Raw genomic sequence first — 19684 nt, 5'->3', positions numbered from 1 at the left:
GCCAGGAAGCTGGAAAGCTTGGTTGGCGCATACACCTGTTAAATGCATATAATCCGTACCTCGGCACTGGCGCCGCCCTTCTTTGCCTTGTGCCGACGCGCATGCGATCGACTCTTAAGACGCCCAGGACATCCCTCCAGAATACGACCAATTAATCGCCCTTGCAAGAAACAGAGCCGCCGTGATACGGGCCATCGGGCTGATGACATAGCGCCATCCACCCATCATGTCGATCGATCGGCTCCTCACGACAGTCCTGCAACTCTACCAGGATGTGCACGACGATGCGCGAACCGAGCAGATCTACGGGACGACCACAACATTACTCACGAACCTCTCGAACCCGCTGAACCTCTCGCTCCTCACATCCCAACTTCTCACAGCCCCAGCGATATGGGGCCGCAGGGACGGCATGCGCGCATGCTACCGCATCATCAGCATCTACAACACGGCCGCCATCCATGTGCGCCGGAACGAGATAGAAAATGCCAAAAACAAGGGCGGCCAGCGCGCAGGCAGCGGCCTGGGCAGCGATGCGTGGGCGGCAGCAGTTCTAAAGGGCGCTGACGAACAGTCGGGCCGGTGGCAGCATCTCTTGGTATTCAGCGGCGTTCTGATGGGCATGGAGAGCGGCCATCGGCAATCCCTCAGCAGCGGCATGCGCTCGACCGTCGAACAAGCTGTCGTAACAGCCACGAACCTCGCCCTTCAGATCAGGGAGCCCGAACCCCCCGCCCCAGCCGCCCCCGTGGCTCTGGCGCTCAACTATGCCTTCCCGCTACTCTCCGATTCATCACGCGCCGCCCTGGATTGCGACGCACTTGTGCCAGTTGCGGCAAGGGCAATGCTTTCTAGGGAAGGGTTGGAGGATGGCATCTTCGTCGCCACAATCGACCAAGACGTGCAACAGTCCGACGAAAAGTTCATGTGGACTGAGAACTCCCCTTCCTTCCTGCATCTCAGACGGCTCGAGCAGAAGCCGCTCATCTCCGGGCTGGGGCCGCTATCGAGGTTACTGGCCCATGCTGCCCAGCACGCGCGAGATTCAGGCGTGGTACTGCAGCTACAGGATGATTTGATGACGTTTACAAGCAGGCTGCTACGACATTGGCAGGCCAACAAGCTGTCCGAGCTTGAGAGCTCAGAAGAGGACATCTTCCTCACCCAGGAAACACTCCAGAGCACGTGGCCAGCTCTATGGCAGTTTCTCAAGAAGACCATGTACGCTATCGTCGCAGTCCTCCAAGCCGTCGTCGCACGCAGTCTGCTCGACCGCCATCTCAGAAAGCACGCAGTGGCCCCAGTGGTAGCCACCAAAACCCTCCACACCCTCCGAAACCTCTACTTCATCTCCTCGCGCAACGGCAGCGACGCCTTCCAAGTCTACTCCTTCACCTACCTCACCTCGCTCGACAACCTCTCCCGCTACGGCGACGCCGCCGCCGCCTTCCTCCAAGAACTCCGGCCCCCCACAGCAGGCTCCATCCCTCGCCATCCCCTCCACCGCACGCTCGACCTCTTCTACCTCAACGTGGCCGAACACCTCCCGCTCAACCTCCCCGTCGAAGCCTGCGACGCCTTGATCGTCCAACCAGCCATAGCCTACCTCACCTCCCCCGCAACCCACACAGGCCCCTTATCCCCGCGGATGGTCGAGCTCTTCGAATCCGCCCACAGCGCCGTCCTTGCGGCCCTCTCCTGCCCGCACAACGCGCCCCTGACGGCCGACCTCGTGCCCTTCTACGCCGACGCCCTCTTCTCGTCCTTCCCGGCGCACATCTCCCCGCGACAGTTCCGGCTGGCGTTCAAGACGGTCATGCAGATCGTCTCGCCGCCCTTCCCCGTCGCCGAGAGCCACCCGCAGCTGGCCGAGACGCTGTTGGAGATGGTGAGGTTCAGGGCGGTGTCGGCCGCGAGGCAGCCGTTGCCGGCTTCGCCCTCGCAGGCCGGTGCGGGCGGGGCCGGCCAAGGACAGGAGCCCCTGTCCGAGCAGAGCACGTTGGTCCTGACGCTGATTGATTCGCTGCCGTTTTTGCAGCTGGGGATCTTTGAGGAGTGGATGACGCTTGCGGCGGCGGCGGTGAATGAGATCGAGGACAGGCGGTTGAGGGAGGTGGCCAAGAGGCGGTTCTGGGATGTCTTGGTGAGCGGGGAGATGGATGTGGAGAGGGCGGCGATTGGCGTGGCCTGGTGGGGCACGAAGGGCGGGAGGGAGGCGGTTTTGTATGGCGCGAGGGGACCGCCGCCGCCGGCACCGCAGGGTATGTATATGATGAGCGGGGCGATTGTGGATGAGCCTGGGAGGGAGAGTAGGCTGTGAAGGGAACGAGAATAAGATATACCTCTATCAGAGCTTTATAGCGTTGAACGCTCGTTGCAGGCACCGCGGCGGTTAGCCTACATATATGACGCTCTGCTACTCATGTCCCGCCCGGCGACACCGGAATGGCAAATGCAACACCTGCTTGTTCGTTCCGGTTCGCCGGCTACCGCCACTATGTACATAAGGCCCAGTCAAGCAATGGCTAAGCCAGTGTTTCGTGGCTCCGTACCATACCTTTTGTCGCGAGGGTCTGCGAGGCTAAAGGACGCTGGTTTGCGCATAAGCTCAAGGCTCTAGTACATACATACTCGAGATGTGCCACTCTGCTCGCTGGTTGCCCTGATTGGGTTGACGAAGCGATGATCGCTGTGAACCATTGTATATTTACAATACCAGTGGAACACAGCCCGGTCTGCTGATTCTTACCCGCGACTCATGATAAGAAAGGGAGTGTGACGTTTCGGAACCCGTCGGATTCACTGTCCTCCTTCTTGGGTGTATTTCGTAAACTGCTCATTAAAAAAGCTCAGGGTATCGATACACAACAGTCATTCAACCAAAACTTGTTTGGATCTAGCTTTTTCATTCGCCCAACGCCTCAAGGTCAATCAGCCTCCGCATCTCAGCCCACTCGGTGTCAAAGTCGGGTTGCTCGTCTTCCAGAGGCGTCGCCGACTCAATCCAGAACTGGTCGTCAGCCGCGGCCATCTCAGCTGGCTCCTGCAGGCGTGGATCGATGGCCTCTTCCTGGTCTTGGTACCCATCATAATGTTCGTTCCGCAGATGCTTTTCGAGGTCATGGTGGCGGATAAATTTGGCCGGGCAGCCCTTAACCGAGCACGGGATAGTCCTGGTCGGCACGGCGGCCGACATCTCGTCCGTCTCGCCCGGCAGGGCCGATTGCACGGTGAAGAGCCTCGGCGGCCGTTTCCTCCCGAGGTGCACATACCGGACGTGTTCCTCTAGCTTCAACCTGCTCACAAAGCTAGCCCCACAGCCTTCCTCACTCCAGTTCCAGTCGGCGATGTCCTCCGTCTCATAGGTATTCACCTGCCCGCAGACGAACCGCACACCCTCATGCGCCGTCCTGATGTGCGTGTTGAGGTTTGATACCCTCGTAAACTTCTTCCCACAACCTTCCCACGTGCACTCGACCGTCTTCCGATCCTCCACTGTCGTCCCGGAATGGTACATATCCACATGCCTCTCTAAATCCGCTAGACTCCCACACCTGACGTCGCAAAACACGCAGTTAACATGCTCCTTGCGCATGTGGGCCTGGAGCAGCAGCAGCGTCGTAAACCCGACCCTCCTCCTGCTCCCGTCGCCCCCTTCTCCTCCCCCTCCTGGCCCTCCTTCTCCTTCTTCCCCATCCCCATCCCCATCCCCGTCCCCTCCCTTCCCGCACTCCTCACACCAGAACTTCAGCTCGCCATGCTCCCTCTCCACATGCCTCCTCAGCGCCCCGGCGGTATCGAACCCGGCGCTGCACCCGCCGTCCCCGGCCACGGTACAGACAAAGGCGGCCAGGCCCAGGTGGGCGACACGGACGTGGCGCTGCAGCGTCTGGTGCTTGCGGAAGGAGAGGCTGCAGCCGGGGTAGCCGCGGCAGCGGAAGCGCTCGGCGCCCTCGTGGACGGCGGCGTGGCGGCGGAGGCGCGTGGCCGTGACGAAGGCCTTGCCGCAGCCCGGCTCGCCGCACGCGTACCGCCGCTCGTGCGTGTGCGAGCCCTTGACGTGCTGCGCCAGGTGCTTCTCCTCCAGGTACGTCTTGCCGCAGCCCGCGTAGGGGCACCTGTGCGGGCGGTCGTTGGTGTGCGAGCGCAGGTGCGCGGCCAGCCGCGCGGGCCGGTTGAACGTCTTGGGGCAGTTGGGGTAGGTGCATTTGATGGTCTTGAGGTCCGACGGGAACTTGCGCGTGCGCCGCGACGAGGCGACCGAGGTTGCGGCCGGGGTCTGGGTGCCGGTCGGGTGGATTGCGGTAGTGGTGGTGGTGGTGGCGGTGTCATCTGCATCATTGTGGCCGCTGCCGTAGCCGTCGCCGTCGTCGCCGTCATCGTGGATCGAGGTGGTTGTTGAGTTGGCCGACGGCGGAGCTGATGCTGGGGGAGTGTTGGGGTCTTTTGATTGTGCTTGGAGGAGAACGAGTTGCTGGCGCTTGGACGGGCCTTCAGGCGGACCGCCCACGTCGTCTGTGGCCTTTCGCTTCATGGCTCTGGCGGGCGGGGGAAGAATGCACCAGAGCGAGAAGCGAAGGTGTGAGCTCGTAAAAGCTTCAATCCGGGTTCCCGTTCACAGACCGATATTCCCAAATTTTTGTGGGCGCATTAAACTCCCGGCAGGCAACTGATAAGCCCACCCCTGCAACGCAAGGCTGTGTTTTGTCAGCCTCGCTTGCGGTGGTGGAGGGCCCCACTCAAATTTTTTATTGTCCCTCCATCGGCCGTGTCCAGGGCTTTCGCAGCGTTAGCGGTCCGCTTCAACAAAGCAATTTGCATCTCGGCCGGTCTTGTCAACCGTGGCGCATCCCGAACGCATCCTTCATCCACGAAAATCCCACTGCCGCACCTGACCTAGAATAATGTCTGATTACGCTGACGACGACCGCGAGCCCCTGTAAGCTTCGTAAATGCTCTGCCGCATAGAGAGTCGCCTCTAACTCTTCGCAGCGGCGACGAGCCCGCCTTCGATGAGGACCCCGATGAGTATTACGAGCCCGAGCCCGAGCCCGCCGATGAGGACGAGGCGGCGCGTGCGCCGGAACACGAGGGCGAGAATCCTGAGGACCAGATAGTCCCCTCTGGCGACCCCAACGCGGCCGCCAACCACGGCAAGGGCAACGACAAGTCGCACAAGGACAAGAAGATCCCCAACGACCAGCGCACAACCACGCCCTTCATGACAAAGTACGAGAAGGCACGCATCCTGGGAACGAGGGCGCTGCAGATCAGGTGGGTTGTGCCGCCCGACGGAGCGAGGAACGAGTTCTGATGAATCGGCAGCATGAACGCCCCGGTCTTGGTCGACCTCGAGGGCGAGACGGATCCGCTGCAGATCGCCATCAAGGAGCTTAGGGAGAAGAAGATTCCCCTTATCGTGCGCCGGTACCTGCCGGATGGATAGTAAGTGGTTGCTCTTGGCTAGCTGTTTCCGGCTGGCGGCTAATGGTGTACCGTAGCTACGAGGATTGGACTTGCGAGGAGCTCCTGCAATGAAGGCGGGCGCGCTATGTGTTTTGAGAAAGAAAACAAGAAAACCGAAATTGCATTAGCGAGGGCGTTGGGGGTATCTGCTTTACAAGTTGGAGATCTAGGGGATGATCCCGAGGGAGGAGGAGACGATGGTTCCCGCCGTGTCAGTGTCGCGCCAACTTGTTCGTCTCGTTGCTGGCAATGCCGTTCTGCTCATCTCCCATCTTGTCGCCCTGTTCAGCTCAGACAACTCAGCTCAGCCTTGGGGCGCGCATTGGACCGGGATGAGGCCAGAGTAAAGGTACAAAGCCATAGTAGGATAATACACAACCAGCCAACCCAGAAATCTTCCATCTCATTACAGCGTTGCGGGACCGGCAATCGTCACAGAAGGACCAATCAACGGGACAGGCACCCGCATAACTGCCCATTCAATGCGAAGAGATTCTGCCGGCTCGGCGACCAACCCACCTGCAAGCGGATCTGTGAAGCACTCCATCCACATCCACAGACAGCCCACTTGCGCACACACAACAAGCCAAGATCCGGCCGGCAATTTCCATCCAAGAAGGGCGACTAGTCTAGTGGTCAGGACGCTTCGTTGTGGCGATGCAATCCCGAAGAAACCCAGGTTCGATTCCTGGGTCGCCCATCCTTTTGTCTCGCCACGAACTGGTTAGTACTTGAGTCTCTAAGAGTATTGTTGTGAAATGGGAATGCGCCGTTCAATTTGCAACAGTCAGCAGCGATTTTGCACTTTACGACTCAATCTGATTGCCTAAAGCGATTCTAGAAAACACCTGCGCATGTTCTTAGAGAATCGAGATAGGAAGAGAACTATTTTTTTATTTATTTTTCTTCCCCCTACCAAACCGGCTTAGAATCTCTGTCATGCCACCACCAAGCAATGATGCCTCCCGCGGAGACGAGTTTGGTCGGTAGGCGGCGCGAGAGCTAACATTGAGGAAGGGCGTAGCGCTCACGAACGATCGACATGACAGGACTGGCCATGATGCAGAGGTGGTCGTAGTCGACCTCACCATTACCCTTAACCGTGGGTGGTTTCGAGCGCAGCGGAAGAGCATATTTGCGATTGCGAGTGTCCATATTTCGTGTGTACGGCATGACCCGGGTGCGGCAGGCGATCGCGGGACAGACACCCAGCGAAAACACAAGACGATAACGGAGACGGGAAATAATGCCGATGCCGCTCCGGACTCAAAGCCTTTTATGTCCGGTTTTAAAACGGAGAAAGAGGATTCGAGCACGGCTGCGGGTACGTTAGTCTGATTCTCCCCAAGTCGATGCTATCGAATATGACCGGCCACCTCCCCTTGCCGGGTACGTCGAACCACTCCTTGATAAGTAGGCAGCTTGGCTTTGCCGAGATCTGACTCGACGGCGGGCTTCACGGAAGAAACGTGGAGTCGTGACGCCTTGACCTCAGGAGTTGCTGTGATGGTAGGGATTTTGCTGGTATAAGCAGGGCTCGCTGAGATGCTGGACGAAGATGGCGAATAATTGCCAGAGGGTTTGCTGGCCCGGACGCTGAGTAGTCTGTCGAAGAATCGGAAGCTACCGTCCTAGCTGCTACAGTACTGCTCCGGAGCAGGAGAGTTGTGACACGAATGGTACAAACAGTGTGGAGGATTCGAGTGAGACTACCTAGCTTGGCCCAGTGACACATATAGGGATACTGTTTTGACCTGGTAGCAGACAAGCCTACCTAGTCTTGCGCAGGAACGCTCGGAAGATGTAAAATGCCAATTCTCGCAAACCACCGGAGATGGCCGGGAGAATGCGAAATGTCACATTTGATCTCTCAAGCCGTATTCTTCACCCCGAATCTAGCTTGCATGCTCTCGACAGATAGGCTGTTGGTTGGTCGTCTCCAGTGGATAACCTGACTGCCCAAGGTTTTGCAGGATATTTACTTGGACGCCTTGCTGGCTGTTAGAGCAGACCGCTGCAATCTGCCTTGAAAGCCGATGACTACGTGCTCATGTACCATGCCCTGTATTCTCCTGTGTGGGGTTGGCGTGGCACTTATGAGGTCGCCAGATGATTAGTGACAACTTGGTCATTGCTAAAATTAAATTTCCCGAGTTTGCAATTCGTTCTGGGTGGCATGCACGTTGTCGAGACGTGCTCACCGGAGGACCGAAACTGTTGGGGTTGAGGACGGGTTTATTCAGCGACTCACTGGGAATGACAGGCCGAAGAATCGGATCTGCATGCCGTAATCATTTAGGCCGGTACCGGGCTTATACCGGGTTCGCGTTTGCTTCACTTGTGCCGGCGTGATTACTATTCAAGAGTCGGTCCCTGCTTCAAGCCGAGGCGAAAGGGTTCGTGATCTCGGGAAACACCACACATCGCCAATTCTGTTGGGAAACTTGGGAGGGAAAGGCGCAAATTTTAGGTATAAGTCCTTCAAGCTGTTCGTTCTTTTTTTTTCCCGCAGTCTTCCTTGGACTGGACAGCAACTAGCTCCAAAGTCTTTTACTCAACCAACATCATCTCTACCGCGATGCCTCTCTGGCTGGTTTTCCACCCCGAAGGGACCTTCAAGACCCCCGAGGACAAACAGGCCCTCGCTGCTGATATCACCACCCTCTACACCAATGGCGGGTTGCCCCCTTTTTACGTGGTTGTCCAGTTCATCACTCAGCCTCACTCCAACATTTTTGTTGGCGGCAAGAACCCCTCACCTGACAAGCCGTTCATCCGGTTTGCAGTCGACCACCTCGCCGTCCACTTCGGAGATGATGGAGCGCGTAAGCTGCGTGTGATCAACCGGCTCGACGACCTCATCAAGCCCCATGTGGCTGACAAGGGGTATGACTGGGAGTTTCATATCGATGAGACGCCCAGGGAGCTGTGGAAGATTAACGGTTTCATCCCGCCGCCGCGTGAGTGACGATATTGCGTCTTGAGTTGAGTCGAGGCTGACTTCTATCAGATGGGAGCGAGGCGGAGAGGACATGGGCGAAGGAGAATAAAGCTTCTGATTGGGCGGGAAAGCCTTAAGTTCGCTCGAGGCGGGATGGAAATGACTGGTCTGCATTTACGGGATACGTAGGGACGAGATTCTATCAAAATGGCTACCTCCTAGCGAGCAGTCGCTCAAAGATGCATATGTTTAATGGAACGTACCAGAGCTGCGGGGGACGATTCCTCCTGCCCGGTTTCTATCCTCGTTTTTCTCCGATTCTTCGCGCGGTTTAACCCGAAACATAATCACAAAAGGGCATGGGGCCAAATGCTGACGAGATGCTGCGCATATTCGGTCTGTGGTTTGATTGTAGCTCTCGAGGAAACGGTATGATTGTTCTGGAGTCATCACGGTTAGCTAGTCACCCGGCCAGTACCATCGGAGTGAGCCAGTGAGTTCCGCCGACACCATTCTGCCCATCGTCTCAAGTCGGGTCTAGCAGGATCTTTGGTATTGATATAGCCCCCTGCGAGTCTTCATTGTATGCCTGTCCCCTTGGAATTCTTGGGGTAAATCAAAGCCCGAGGTCTCTATTACTTTACGGATCTAATAACTAACACATGATGGGCTATTAGCCATTATATCTCAAGCATGGTATTTAAGAATTGATTGGACAAATCGGCACAGCCCATGATAATAGTAGATCTTGCTACATATAGGAGTAAGCGGATGAAGGCAAATTATCTCAATCAATCACAGCGTATTCGGAGGCAAAACAGCAGCACGGCCGATCAAAATAACCTCTCCCTTGTATCCTGTTCTCTTGCTCCTAGGCGCCGGGCTCCCAGATCCAAGCTTCTTCTGAGTAGCGCTTTGGTGTTACACTGCTTACCTGTTAAGCGGGGTTGAGCGAACTTGCACGCGTACAGCTGACTTTGAAAGTATGTACAGTACCATCCAAGATATCCTTGTAGGGGGTGTGGACTGCCATTTTCGGCTACTCAAACCCCGGCACCGGCGCTTTCGTGAAACATAGCATTTGCGGGCAATAGATGGCTAACGTCTTCCATTGATATTTTTAATAGTGCGCAACACCGTTTTGTGATACCGTCAGTAGAGATACACGGCGTCATTGGTGTTCTTCAAGACGTGCTGTCGCTCTTGCTATTATCGCGTCAATTACATCCCTCCGCAGAATCCTTGCCGCTCATTGCCTCTTAGCTACTTCGCAACAAAGCCGCATATCATTCTGAAAGATGCGCAACCAGAAACCACAAGTTTAAACACTAAATATTAATATTTACCATCTAAGGAGTGTAAGAAGCTACAGTAATCTTTTATGCAGTGGTCCGATCCGGATATCCGTTTTCACCCCCCCTTTCCCCTTCATCCCGGCCATACACTATTAAGTACCTTGATGTCATGTCCTCATCGATCCTCCTCTTTCTCCTCTCTCCTTTCCCAGCAGAGCGTTGTAGAGAGATGGGATTACCACTTGTCAAAGTCCTTGCACTTGCCGGCGCCCGTCACGCCGCGGTTGACCTTCAGGCAGTCGTGGTACTGGGCCTTGCACTTGTTCTTGGCGCCGTCAAAGTCGTCGTCCCAGCCCCACTTGAAGGTCCTCTTCTCGACGCTGCGCGCAAACTCAAAGAAGCTCTTGGTCGCGCTGGTACCCTCGGCGTCGCGGCGCCAGCCCCAGCCCCGACTGCCGCCCCTGCCGCCCTTGCCCTTCTCCCTGCAGCCCTCTGCGTAGACGTCGAGGCAGTCCTCGTACTGTTCCTTGCAGGCGTCGGCGCAGGCATTGGTGCACTGGTTACGCTTGTAGCGCTTGCACTTCTTGCTTTCCGTCTCGGTGTAGCCCTTGAAGGGGTAGTTGGGCCAGTCCTCAGCCAGGTCATTACACGTCACGACGGGCATCTCGATGCCGCCAACGGGCTTGCCGGGGCCGTAGCCGTACGACGGGTTGCTTGGTTGGATGCAGATGTTGGTGGGGGTCGGGACGGGGCACTTGGTGGTGCTGGACGATGAGGTCGTCGTGGCGGGCTTCTTGGTGGTGGTGGTGTAGCCGTGACCGGGCTTGCTGGTGGTGGGAGGGACAGTCACGGTCGACTGAGGCGGGGCGCACGTCGTGGTGATGATGGTCGTCTTGGGGGGGTTGTGCGGGCCCCTGGGGGGCTTCTTGCCCCAGAAGTCGACCTTCTTGTGGCCGCCCTTGCCGTCGCAGTGCTTCGAGATGTCTCCGCACCACTCGCCGAAGTCGAAGCATTCGAGCACGTCAGGCCACCCGGCGTGCTTGAAGCACGAGGCGACCTGCAGAGCGCAGTTGGACCAAGCAGCCTTGCACGACTTGACATCGTCCCAGTCGGGCAGCGGCGACGAACACCACTTGCCGCATTTCCACTCGCATGTCGGCGGAACGACTGTGGTGCTCACGCAAACGGAGCTGCTGGTCGTCGTGGTCGACGATGTCTTGCTGTCGGTGGGGGTCGGCGTGGTAGTGGGAGTCTCGGTGGTCTCGGTGGTCTCGGTGGTCTCGGAGCTACAGGTGGTGGTGCTCGACGACGTCTTGCTGTCGGTGGGAGTCGGCGTGGTAGTGGGAGCCTCGGTGGTCTCGGTGGTCTCGGAGCTGCAGGTAGTGGTGGTCTCGACGTCCGAGGTAGAGGACGCCGAAGAGCTGGTCGACGTGGTCGACGACGGCGGCAGAACGGAGCTGCTCGAGACGGGCGGCTCGTAGCCGCACGGCTCCAGAGACTGGAGCTCATCGGCGACGAACAGGTTCAGGCGACCCCGCCCACCGCACTTCTCGCCGGCTGCGCCGTTGCAAGGCATGTCGCATTCGCTGGCATCCGCAGCATATGTGTCGTTTCCGATGACGACGCCGCAGTAGCACTCGCCTGTCCTCATGTTAGATGATGTGCTGTTCATTGCATGGGCTGGTCTATCATGACATACCGCCAAACTGGGTACCGGCAAAGGGGAAGCCGCCATCCCGGCAAGCCTGCAAGCACTTGGCAGTGGTCAGGGTAGCAGAGTCGAGTTGGTCCTGACGGTAGACCAGGGCGCGGCCCATGCTGGACTCGTCGGTCCAGCAACCAAGGGGGTCGTAGTCCTCGATGGTCACGTCCTCGACGGGCTGGAAGGTGGGATCCTGGTAGATGGAGAAGATGTTGTCGGAGCCGCAGATCTGGGACGAGTTGCCGTTGCACGGCATGTTGCACTGGGACTCCTCGACCTGGGGACCGTTGACTGTCTGGCCGCAGTAGCACACGCCGTGGTAGACGAGACCGGCATACCGATAGCCATTACCCTTGCACTCGGAAACGCACTTGTCGACCGTCATGTCATCGGTGGGCGCGGGGCTGCGGTAGGGCAGGATCTGCGGGTTCCCCGTGTCCCGGAAGCATCCCGAGTAGACAAAGGGCTGGAAGGGGTCCAGGCACGGAGGAAGGGGAACCTCGGTGGCCTGAACGAGACCGACAAGGGCGGCCGCCGCGGCAGCGGCAGCCATGGTCCTGAGCGCGGCCATGGTGGGGGAAAACGAGAGCCTGACCGGAGCCTGGGGCTACAGTACAGTGGATAAGGGACAGGTAGTAGCGAGCGGATCGACAAGGAGAAGAATCTGCACTCGTCGTGGAGGGGAACCCTAAGGAGCAGAAAGAAGAGGTGACGGCCGAACGCCGGGGAACCCGAGTCTTTATGCAAGCTGCTGCTCATACTCTCAGAGCAACGGCGAACGACACACTATTGGACCAAGGGCTCATCGAGTTAGCGTAGCAATGCCATGGCACCAGGGTCGAGCCGGAGAAGCTTGGCCTTAGGGGTCTAGGTCGGCCTGATGATGCCGTGTCGATGCGGAAACCCTACGCCATCTGTTTTTGGCAACGGCTCGGATACCCCTGGGAGGCACCTGCAGACGCTGGGCGGCGAGAGGCGGCGAAGCAGCCCCGTGGAGGAGCCGGACCATGACAGGAGAGACCGTGAGACCGTGACGCTGCCTAACAGAGAAGAAGGCATGGATGGCGGGCGTTCCCTTTGGCAGCCTCCCATCACGGCTCACTGCGCGCGCGCTTCGGGGTTGCTGAGCTGGCGGGGGAGGCTGAGACATGCAGACATCGAGCCATGGTTGCCACGCTTCTTTGGTGGGTGTCTGTCCTCAGCTCGGGCCTTTAGCAGAGTGTGGAGATTGGAAGAATCAGGCGAGGAATAAAAACATCATGGCCCAAAAGGGAAAAGGAAACGACCGTGCATGCCCTGTCATTTGACAGAATCGGGGTGTACCTGCATTGACCGGGGTCTACACATAGTGTGCTGGTGTATGTCGCATCGGCGTCTCCACTCTCCACTGAGCTTCTGGCCAGAACGAGAATATTTGGACCCCGAATTTCCAGCTCGTAACCCCTCCTTTTTCGCTCGCAGTTTCTCGCAGTTCAATTGCCAGAAGAGGCCAATGTCTGTGGAAACCATGGCAGGCTCAGTGCAGTTGGTTGTCATCCATAGACAACATGTTATCACTCAGCATTGTCTACACACCTATGCTGTTACCCGTACGCGAGATCCAGCCGCCCGGATCCAGGATCCCCTCGATCATCCCGGGGTCTCGGGAGCGCACGGGGCTCTGCGTCCCTGATTTTTGATATTCCGGGGCGCCGCACCACGCTGTTCGCCCTACCTTACACAGCTGTACCTTAGCATTCTTCCAGAGCAGCTGAGTCGTCCAGTTGCATATACGGCCTCTCATGCGAGGCGGCGTTTGCTTGTCCGTCATCATGATCTGTCCTGGGTGCGCGCATATAATATTGAGGCAGTTTGCATATTTATTGTCCTGGGCTTGTCATAGTGTTCAGCCGTGCTGCACATTGGGTCCTGATCACTTGGGCCCTTTCGGGTCTCCTGAGGGAACTATTGTGCCGAGTTGGCTGTCCGCCCGCTACGACGTGGTGATTTCGCACCTGCATCGAGCCAGTCACTGAGCCGCTTACTACTTGCAGGCGCCCAATTTCACCCTGCACACTATGATTGGTGCAACCCTCGAAAAGGGGAACAGGCGTCTTTTACTGCGGTATATCGCCGGGCATCCGAAGCGAGCTTCCTCTCCCATGACGCGCTGCGTCGGCGCGGCGTTGCATAAGGGTCAGAATAGACTATTGATGCTAAGACCGGGCCCGATCCTCCAAACAAAATCGAGCTCAGCTCAGCAAGGCTCGCTTGTGGGAATATTCGAGCAGCAAGCCCCTCATCCATGAGTGGAACACACGAGGCGCCGTTGTTGTACCGAAAGCCGCCCCCTCGTCATTTCCACGCGTCGCGCCTCACTGACTCGGAAAAAGAGCGCAGCCGCATCCATCCTCATCAGTCATCGTCACAGTCGTAGCGGGAGCGACGGCAGGGTTCCATCCCCGGGACCAGAATCACGGAACACTCGGCAGCCTCACGGCACATGCCCGTGCATACGAGCTTTTCGCGCCGAGAATCTAAAAGGAGAGAAGCAGCAGCGCGCATGCAGCATCTGGGATGACTCGGCAATCCGTTGCCGCCTCAGCTCAACTGGTGCTGGCAGCTGCTCGGACAAACTCCTGCCGCCGTCATGTAACTGTACTGGGCTATACGTGTAAAAAAAAAAAAAAAAAGAAAGAAAAAAAAAAAAAAAGGTCAAACATGCCGTCTCAACCACCGGCGCAGCTTGAGAAGACCAGACAGCTCCCTTCAATCCCGCCCTCCCGAATGAATATCAACAAAACTTGACCATACAAGAATACACCTCGTAAAAACCACTTGAAACTTCGATGTCCAGATCAGCCGCGCCTCCTCCTTTAGAACATTCCAACCTCAGCTGCCCAACACGCAGCAACACTCAGGCAGTATCCCTCAGCAAACAGCACAGTGAGTAAGTAGAGTAGCATCAGGAAGGATCGGCGCTCCGCATGCGCAGAACCAGAAAGAATCAAACAAAAAAGCCAAACAAAGAACCCAACCCACAGGCTCTCTCTCTTGACTTTCCTTAGCCGAACGGTCTCGAACCTCCAGGGCTGTCCCGCACCTTCCGATGGATGCACGAAGGGTCGTCCCGGGCGCCGATCCCTTCCCACACCGGACAAGACAACAGAGCTCGGTTACAACGCTCAAGGGCGTGCCATGCCATCGCACCACACTTCGACAACGTTGGGATCTGATAATTACATTTAGGACCTTCCGCTTTTCTTTGCTTTGCTGATGAATATTGATTTCCGGCGCTTCCGTTGCGGTTTGATATTGCGTGTTGTTTCTGTTGACTGTTGAGGGTGCAACAAATGGGGTAAGAAAGGTGAGGTTTTCTCCCCAAGGCAATGCCACAAACAAGAACACAAACGAACCTTCACTCCTGCCCTTCAAGCAAGATCATCCATTACGAACCATCAAAGGACCTGAAGGAATGCTTGTTTAGCAACCTTCCCTTCATCGTACTCATCCAAGCCCATCAAGGCTGATGCAACAAACTGGGTAAAATCCATCATGAGAATAAAAAAAAACACTCCTTTTCCATTCTCAACTGCCCATGGGTCCCCCTATTACGTCAAAGGCGTGATAGACGTGATGCTACTCTACATGCTTGCCGTCCCATACCCGCGTAACGAGCGAGAAACCTAGACCCAAAGCAAAAAGGGAAACTCCCAAAACAAGACTTCCATCAACGAGTGGCGAATCCACGACTACCCGTGCCAAATGCCTCGTTTCTAAGCCGGCCATCCTAGTTGCCAGCATTCTCGCCCCGCCGGAACTTGGGTACGTACTTTCCGGGCGCGCCGCTAGCTTTGAGCGGCTCCGGCGCTGAACCACCCTCTCTGCCGCTGCCGCTCCGGCCTGATCCTACCCGGTCCATGGGTACACCACGGCCGGACGCGACTCTGGGCGGCGGGCCAGCCCGCTCCGGAGGTGGTGCACTCCCACCACTGGCCTTGGCAGCTTCCTTGTCGCGCCAGCTGGTTCCGGCCTTGTTGCTGATAAGATTGAGGCGGGGAGGGCCAGCTGGCCTGTCGTTGGAGTCGGCGCGCTCCATAGGAGGGGCAGCAGCCCGCACCGGAGGAGGTGCAGTGTCCGAGGTGCCCTGCCCTGCGGCGGCCTTTGCCGCCTCGCGCTCTCTCCAGCTGGGCTTGTTTCCGGCAAGCTGGAGCCGAGGGGGGGCACCAGTGCCAGCGACCGGAGCAGCCGCAGCCGCAGGTGCCTCTGCACGCTCCCGGGTAGGGATCGCAGCCGCGACAGCCCTCTCGGCCTTGCGCCGGGCCATGGCCTCCTCTTCGCGCTGCTGCTGCCGGGCCTGTGCCTCCTTGGCCTTCTCACGCTCCTTCTCCCTCTCCTCTCTGATCCTGGCAAGCTCCTCCTTGCGGGCTTCCTGCCTCTTTCTCTCCTCCTCCTTCTCCCTGGCCGCGCGCTCCTCGGCCTCCCGGAGAGCACGCTCCTTCTCCTCGCGCTCTCGCTTCTCACGGAGCTTCCTCTCGCGGTACTCCTTCCTCCGAAGGTTGACCTGCTTCTCTAGCTCACGCTCGGCATCACGGCGACGCTTCTCAAACATGTCGCGCCGGCGCTCATGCAGATCCGCTCTGAACGACTCGTAGAAAGGCATGAGACGGCTCAACCGGTGCTTGAGCTCGACATCCTGCTTGTGTTTCTCCTCGGCGTCCTTCAGCGTCTGGATCTTGATAAGTTCGTAGGCAGCCAGGTCGCGCTCGCGCTGTTTGGCATAGTCCTCCGGCAGCTTCTTGGCTTCCTCCTTTCTGAAGGCGCGCTCAAGATGGTCCAGGCGCTTGGCAGTGACGCGGAGCTTCTCGGCGATGCTGTTCTTCTCCCGTTCAAGTTGCTGAAGTTTGATCATGCGGATCTTGTTGGTGTCCAGGGCATCGAGATCCTCACCCTCCAGGTCGTCAAGTTTCATGTCCTTGAGCATATTCTCAACTTCCTTCCTCTTGATCTGCTCCCGCTCGTTGGCTATCCGCTTCTGCTCCCGGATCTTCTGCTCCTCGGCCAGCCGTTGAGCCTCGGCCTGTTGCAAGGCCTGCTCCTGCAGCATCTTCTTCCTTGCGTTCTCCTTCTCTCGCTGAGCCTGAGCCTCCGAGGCCTTGTCTTTGCGCTTCTGAATAATGTCCTTTCTGGCGAGGATTTCGAGGTGTTCCTTTTCCGCGCCAGCCTTGGCACGAGCGAGGGCGGCATCGCGAGCCTTGATCCGAGCCTCGTTGAACGAAGGATCAATGTAGCGGCAAGTTGTGTAGAGAACCTCAGCCAGGCGGGTGAGCTGGGAGCGCACGATTTGCGAGGGGGTGCTTTGAAGACGCTGGACGGACCCGGTCTCGCTCTCGGCGGAGCCGGCAGCAGACCCAGCGTGTACAGCCTTGGCCGAGGAAAAGACATCAACGTCAAAGCCCAAAACGCCGGTGGCATGATCCATGCGGATCGCGAGGTCGCCCTTCTTATTGCCGTTCATGATGAACTTCTCAATCATGGCGCGAGTGACCTGGAACGGTTCAGGGAACTGCGCCAGGCTCTGGACGAACTCGAGGTCGACCGTCTCGTACACCTGAGAGAGCTGCTGGAAAAGCCGAGTGAGGATGACCTGCTGCAGCGGCACAATGTACTTTTGCATCTCCTCGTCGGCGCCAATCTGGGAGAGAATGGGCGAGATCTTCTGGCAAATGGAGAGAGGGTGGAAATCGACCTCGAGGATGTTGTAAAGATCCCGAATCTGAGGCCGGGCACGGCGAAGAAGCGACTTGGACAAAGCATCACGGAACAGGCCGGCACGCGTCGGGGCTTGGGACATGCCGAGGAGGTGTGTCAGGCGCGAGTTCTTGTTCTTGCGGGTCTCGTCGAAGTCAACCATGGCGCCCCGGGATCGAGTCGTGCTGATGACAGGGATGGACAGCGCTGAAAGGATCACAAAGGTAGCGGCCCTTTGCAGATCAGCCTCGCTGGAAGGCGGGTTATCGGCCTTCTTGCTCTGACCGGTAGCAACGAGCGCAGCCGACTGCCGCAGTAGGTTGTAGTACCGCGACCAGGCAGCGGCGTGGAAGAGGTAGTTCTCCCCAACGAGGAAGATGCGGGTCAGCTTCTCGTAGTAGTTGGCCATCATGATATTCTTGGGCGGCCGCTTGCTGAGGTTGAGTAGGGTGTGGATGTCCTCGACGCTGCGGAAAGCCTCCTGCCATAGCTCCAACTCAACGGCCACGTTCAGCTGCTGGAAGCGGGTCTCCAGATGACGCTGCAGGGTATCCGGGTCGCTCAGATTAATCGCGTGCATCTGAGCCGAGTATTTGGCGGCCGTCTGCACATGGTTGCGAAGGAGCTCGCAGAGGCGGCGGAACTCCGTCTTCCGGGTATACTTGAGGCAGAAGTCGAACGCCTGCATAGCAGTACTCTGGTACAGCAGCTCCAGCCGGGCATTGTTGCGCAGGATGTCGAGGACGGTCCGGTAAGCCTCCCAAAGGAACTTCAGCCAGGGGGTGACAATGGCGCGGTCGGTACGGTCCCGAGACTGCTCACCGGAGACGGTGGCTAGGAGGATGGATTCCGGGGTCTCGCTAGCTTCGAGGTCGTCGACGCTGGCGGTCGCCGTCGTGGCTTCAATAGTAGACTGAACCTCGTCGGCTTTTTGTTGAGCGGCAGTGACCTTCTCGGCGGCCAGCTCGATGAACTTTTTGAGGACGAGCTGTTTCGGTCAGCAAAAGGCAGCAACCCCGGCGCCAGGCAGCCAAACCAACCTCTATTGTCCCAACATTGGTGTTCTGAGCGATGTTCTTGTACTGGTAGAGGGCGTCCTTGGCGAGTTTTCCCTTCTTCTGCTCGACTGCCAGCTCGACCAACAGAACCATGACCGGCTCCAGCGACGTGATGGGGACATTGCGAGACCGCTTCGACGTGACATGCTCGTGCAATAGAGTCAAAGCCGCAGGGGCCTGATTGACCCCGATGAGCTCGCGTGCTCGCTTGAGGACATTTTCGGGTTTTTGATGCGGCGGGGGAGGCTGCGGTACCGTTAGTCGACACACTACAATAAGAGCCGGGCGGTCCGTTGGCGACACGGAGGGTGACGATGCAAGGCGGGGAGAGGTGATCACGGAGTGGCGCCTTTGAAACCACGGCAAAAACGTCACGGTCACAACTTACCATGATGGGCAACCTCCTCTGCGCGGCGACAGGTCTCGAGGAGATCTAATGGATTTCTGAAGAGCAGCGCAAGGCAGCGGTGGAGGGGTTGCTGACGGCTTGGCTGGCGCTGTCCAGAGTTTTCTCGCCTCGTGGAGAATGCGGTGTTGGCGAAGCCCTGACCAGGCAGGTGCCGTTTCTGAATTTCTGTGGGCTGCAAATTGGAGAGGTCACGTGATAAGAGGTCAATTACCGGTCGATCCGGTCGACCTTTGGGTTATTTAGATGGCTGGAATTGTGGAATCAATTGGCTGCGGAAGATAGTTTACCTGAATCCTCAGAACGTGTACTATGCCAGTTCGGCGCTTCGTCTTTTCTCTGTTGCGAAGTTCGCTCCTTGAGGTTTTGCAGGCGTTTTTGAGGGCACCAGCGGTGGGAAGAGGTGGGGCATCCAACACATAGCGGGGCACTGCCTGCAAAGTTACGGGTACGGCAAGTGGAGACGTAGCAGATATCGATGCCAAGAAAGATATTGTGCAACATCCAGGTGCTTACTGTGAGTGCTGGGAAAGCAAGATTGACGTATTTATGTCGCTTGGATACACATAAAATTAGCGTAAGAGGGCACAGTGCCAGAGATAGTTGCGCTTTGCAACGCAGCTAGAAACCTTAGCTAAGGTCTCTCAGGCAGGGTGCGTTCACTTATGCCGGTAATTAACAACAGCAGAAAGCGCAAGCCCCTGCTCGTCGGGGTTCCAAAACGCCGGCTGCTTATTACCACCGTAAATCCCTTGAAAGTAAGAAAAGCAAGTAAGAAAAAAAAAAAAAGATAAAAAAGAACCAAGGGAAAAAGGGGGATAGGGAAAAGAGCGAAAAGGAAAATGGGATGGATAATCGTGATAACGGCCGCGATCCAGAAGGGCGGTCAATACCAAGACATCATTCATAAACTCCATGGGACCGACGCGATGTTGGAGCCACAGAGCGCGAGGCGGACAGCACGGCCGACTAAAGTAGTTAATTACCTACTAAGAAACTTCCTAACGTTAGTCTCTCACGGCTACCTTGAGAATAGAAGCCGTCTCTGCCTACTAGAGCAGGAAAATTCAGAGCCATGGGCGATCC

At 57.4% G+C, this 19684-nt stretch overlaps 6 protein-coding genes and 1 non-coding gene across 7 annotated transcripts; 4 read left to right on the top strand and 3 right to left on the bottom strand.

Annotated features, from left to right (window-relative positions):
• Positions 1–226: 226 nt before the first annotated feature.
• MFIFM68171_10866 (uncharacterized protein) lies at positions 227–2320 on the top strand (the record flags this gene model as incomplete). The annotated part of the gene is made up of 1 exon (XM_071066285.1): positions 227–2320. The coding sequence occupies one exon, from the start codon at positions 227–229 to the stop codon at positions 2318–2320; it is 2094 nt and encodes a 697-aa protein (XP_070922386.1).
• A 585-nt stretch (positions 2321–2905) lies between these two features.
• MFIFM68171_10865 (uncharacterized protein) lies at positions 2906–4534 on the bottom strand (the record flags this gene model as incomplete). The annotated part of the gene is made up of 1 exon (XM_071066284.1): positions 2906–4534. The coding sequence occupies one exon, from the start codon at positions 4532–4534 to the stop codon at positions 2906–2908; it is 1629 nt and encodes a 542-aa protein (XP_070922385.1).
• Positions 4535–4904: 370 nt separating this feature from the next.
• Positions 4905–5538, top strand: RPO26 (subunit common to RNA polymerases I, II, and III; the record flags this gene model as incomplete). The annotated part of the gene is made up of 4 exons (XM_071066283.1): positions 4905–4939; positions 4993–5274; positions 5326–5445; positions 5502–5538. 4 exons carry the CDS (start codon positions 4905–4907, stop codon positions 5536–5538), a joined length of 474 nt encoding a protein of 157 aa, XP_070922384.1.
• Positions 5539–6084: 546 nt separating this feature from the next.
• On the top strand, positions 6085–6166 carry MFIFM68171_t174. The gene is given in 2 exon segments: positions 6085–6121; positions 6132–6166. It is a non-coding gene; the product is annotated as a tRNA-His (tRNA).
• Positions 6167–8044: 1878 nt separating this feature from the next.
• On the top strand, positions 8045–8544 carry MFIFM68171_10863 (uncharacterized protein; the record flags this gene model as incomplete). The annotated part of the gene is made up of 2 exons (XM_071066282.1): positions 8045–8426; positions 8477–8544. 2 exons carry the CDS (start codon positions 8045–8047, stop codon positions 8542–8544), a joined length of 450 nt encoding a protein of 149 aa, XP_070922383.1.
• Positions 8545–9937: 1393 nt separating this feature from the next.
• Positions 9938–11975, bottom strand: MFIFM68171_10862 (uncharacterized protein; the record flags this gene model as incomplete). Its single annotated transcript, XM_071066281.1, has 2 exons — positions 9938–11343; positions 11402–11975. 2 exons carry the CDS (start codon positions 11973–11975, stop codon positions 9938–9940), a joined length of 1980 nt encoding a protein of 659 aa, XP_070922382.1.
• Positions 11976–15173: 3198 nt separating this feature from the next.
• Positions 15174–18583, bottom strand: TIF32 (eukaryotic translation initiation factor 3 subunit A; the record flags this gene model as incomplete). The annotated part of the gene is made up of 3 exons (XM_071066280.1): positions 15174–18122; positions 18175–18438; positions 18494–18583. The coding sequence occupies 3 exons, from the start codon at positions 18581–18583 to the stop codon at positions 15174–15176; spliced, it is 3303 nt and encodes a 1100-aa protein (XP_070922381.1).
• Positions 18584–19684: the final 1101 nt, after the last annotated feature.

Source organism: Madurella fahalii, assembly GCF_045866475.1.
Source record: "Madurella fahalii IFM 68171 DNA, scaffold_6, whole genome shotgun sequence".
Taxonomy (NCBI): Eukaryota; Fungi; Ascomycota; class Sordariomycetes; order Sordariales; genus Madurella; species Madurella fahalii.
The sequence above is the reverse complement of the archived record's forward strand: the minus strand, read 5'-3'. Positions and strand labels throughout refer to the sequence as shown.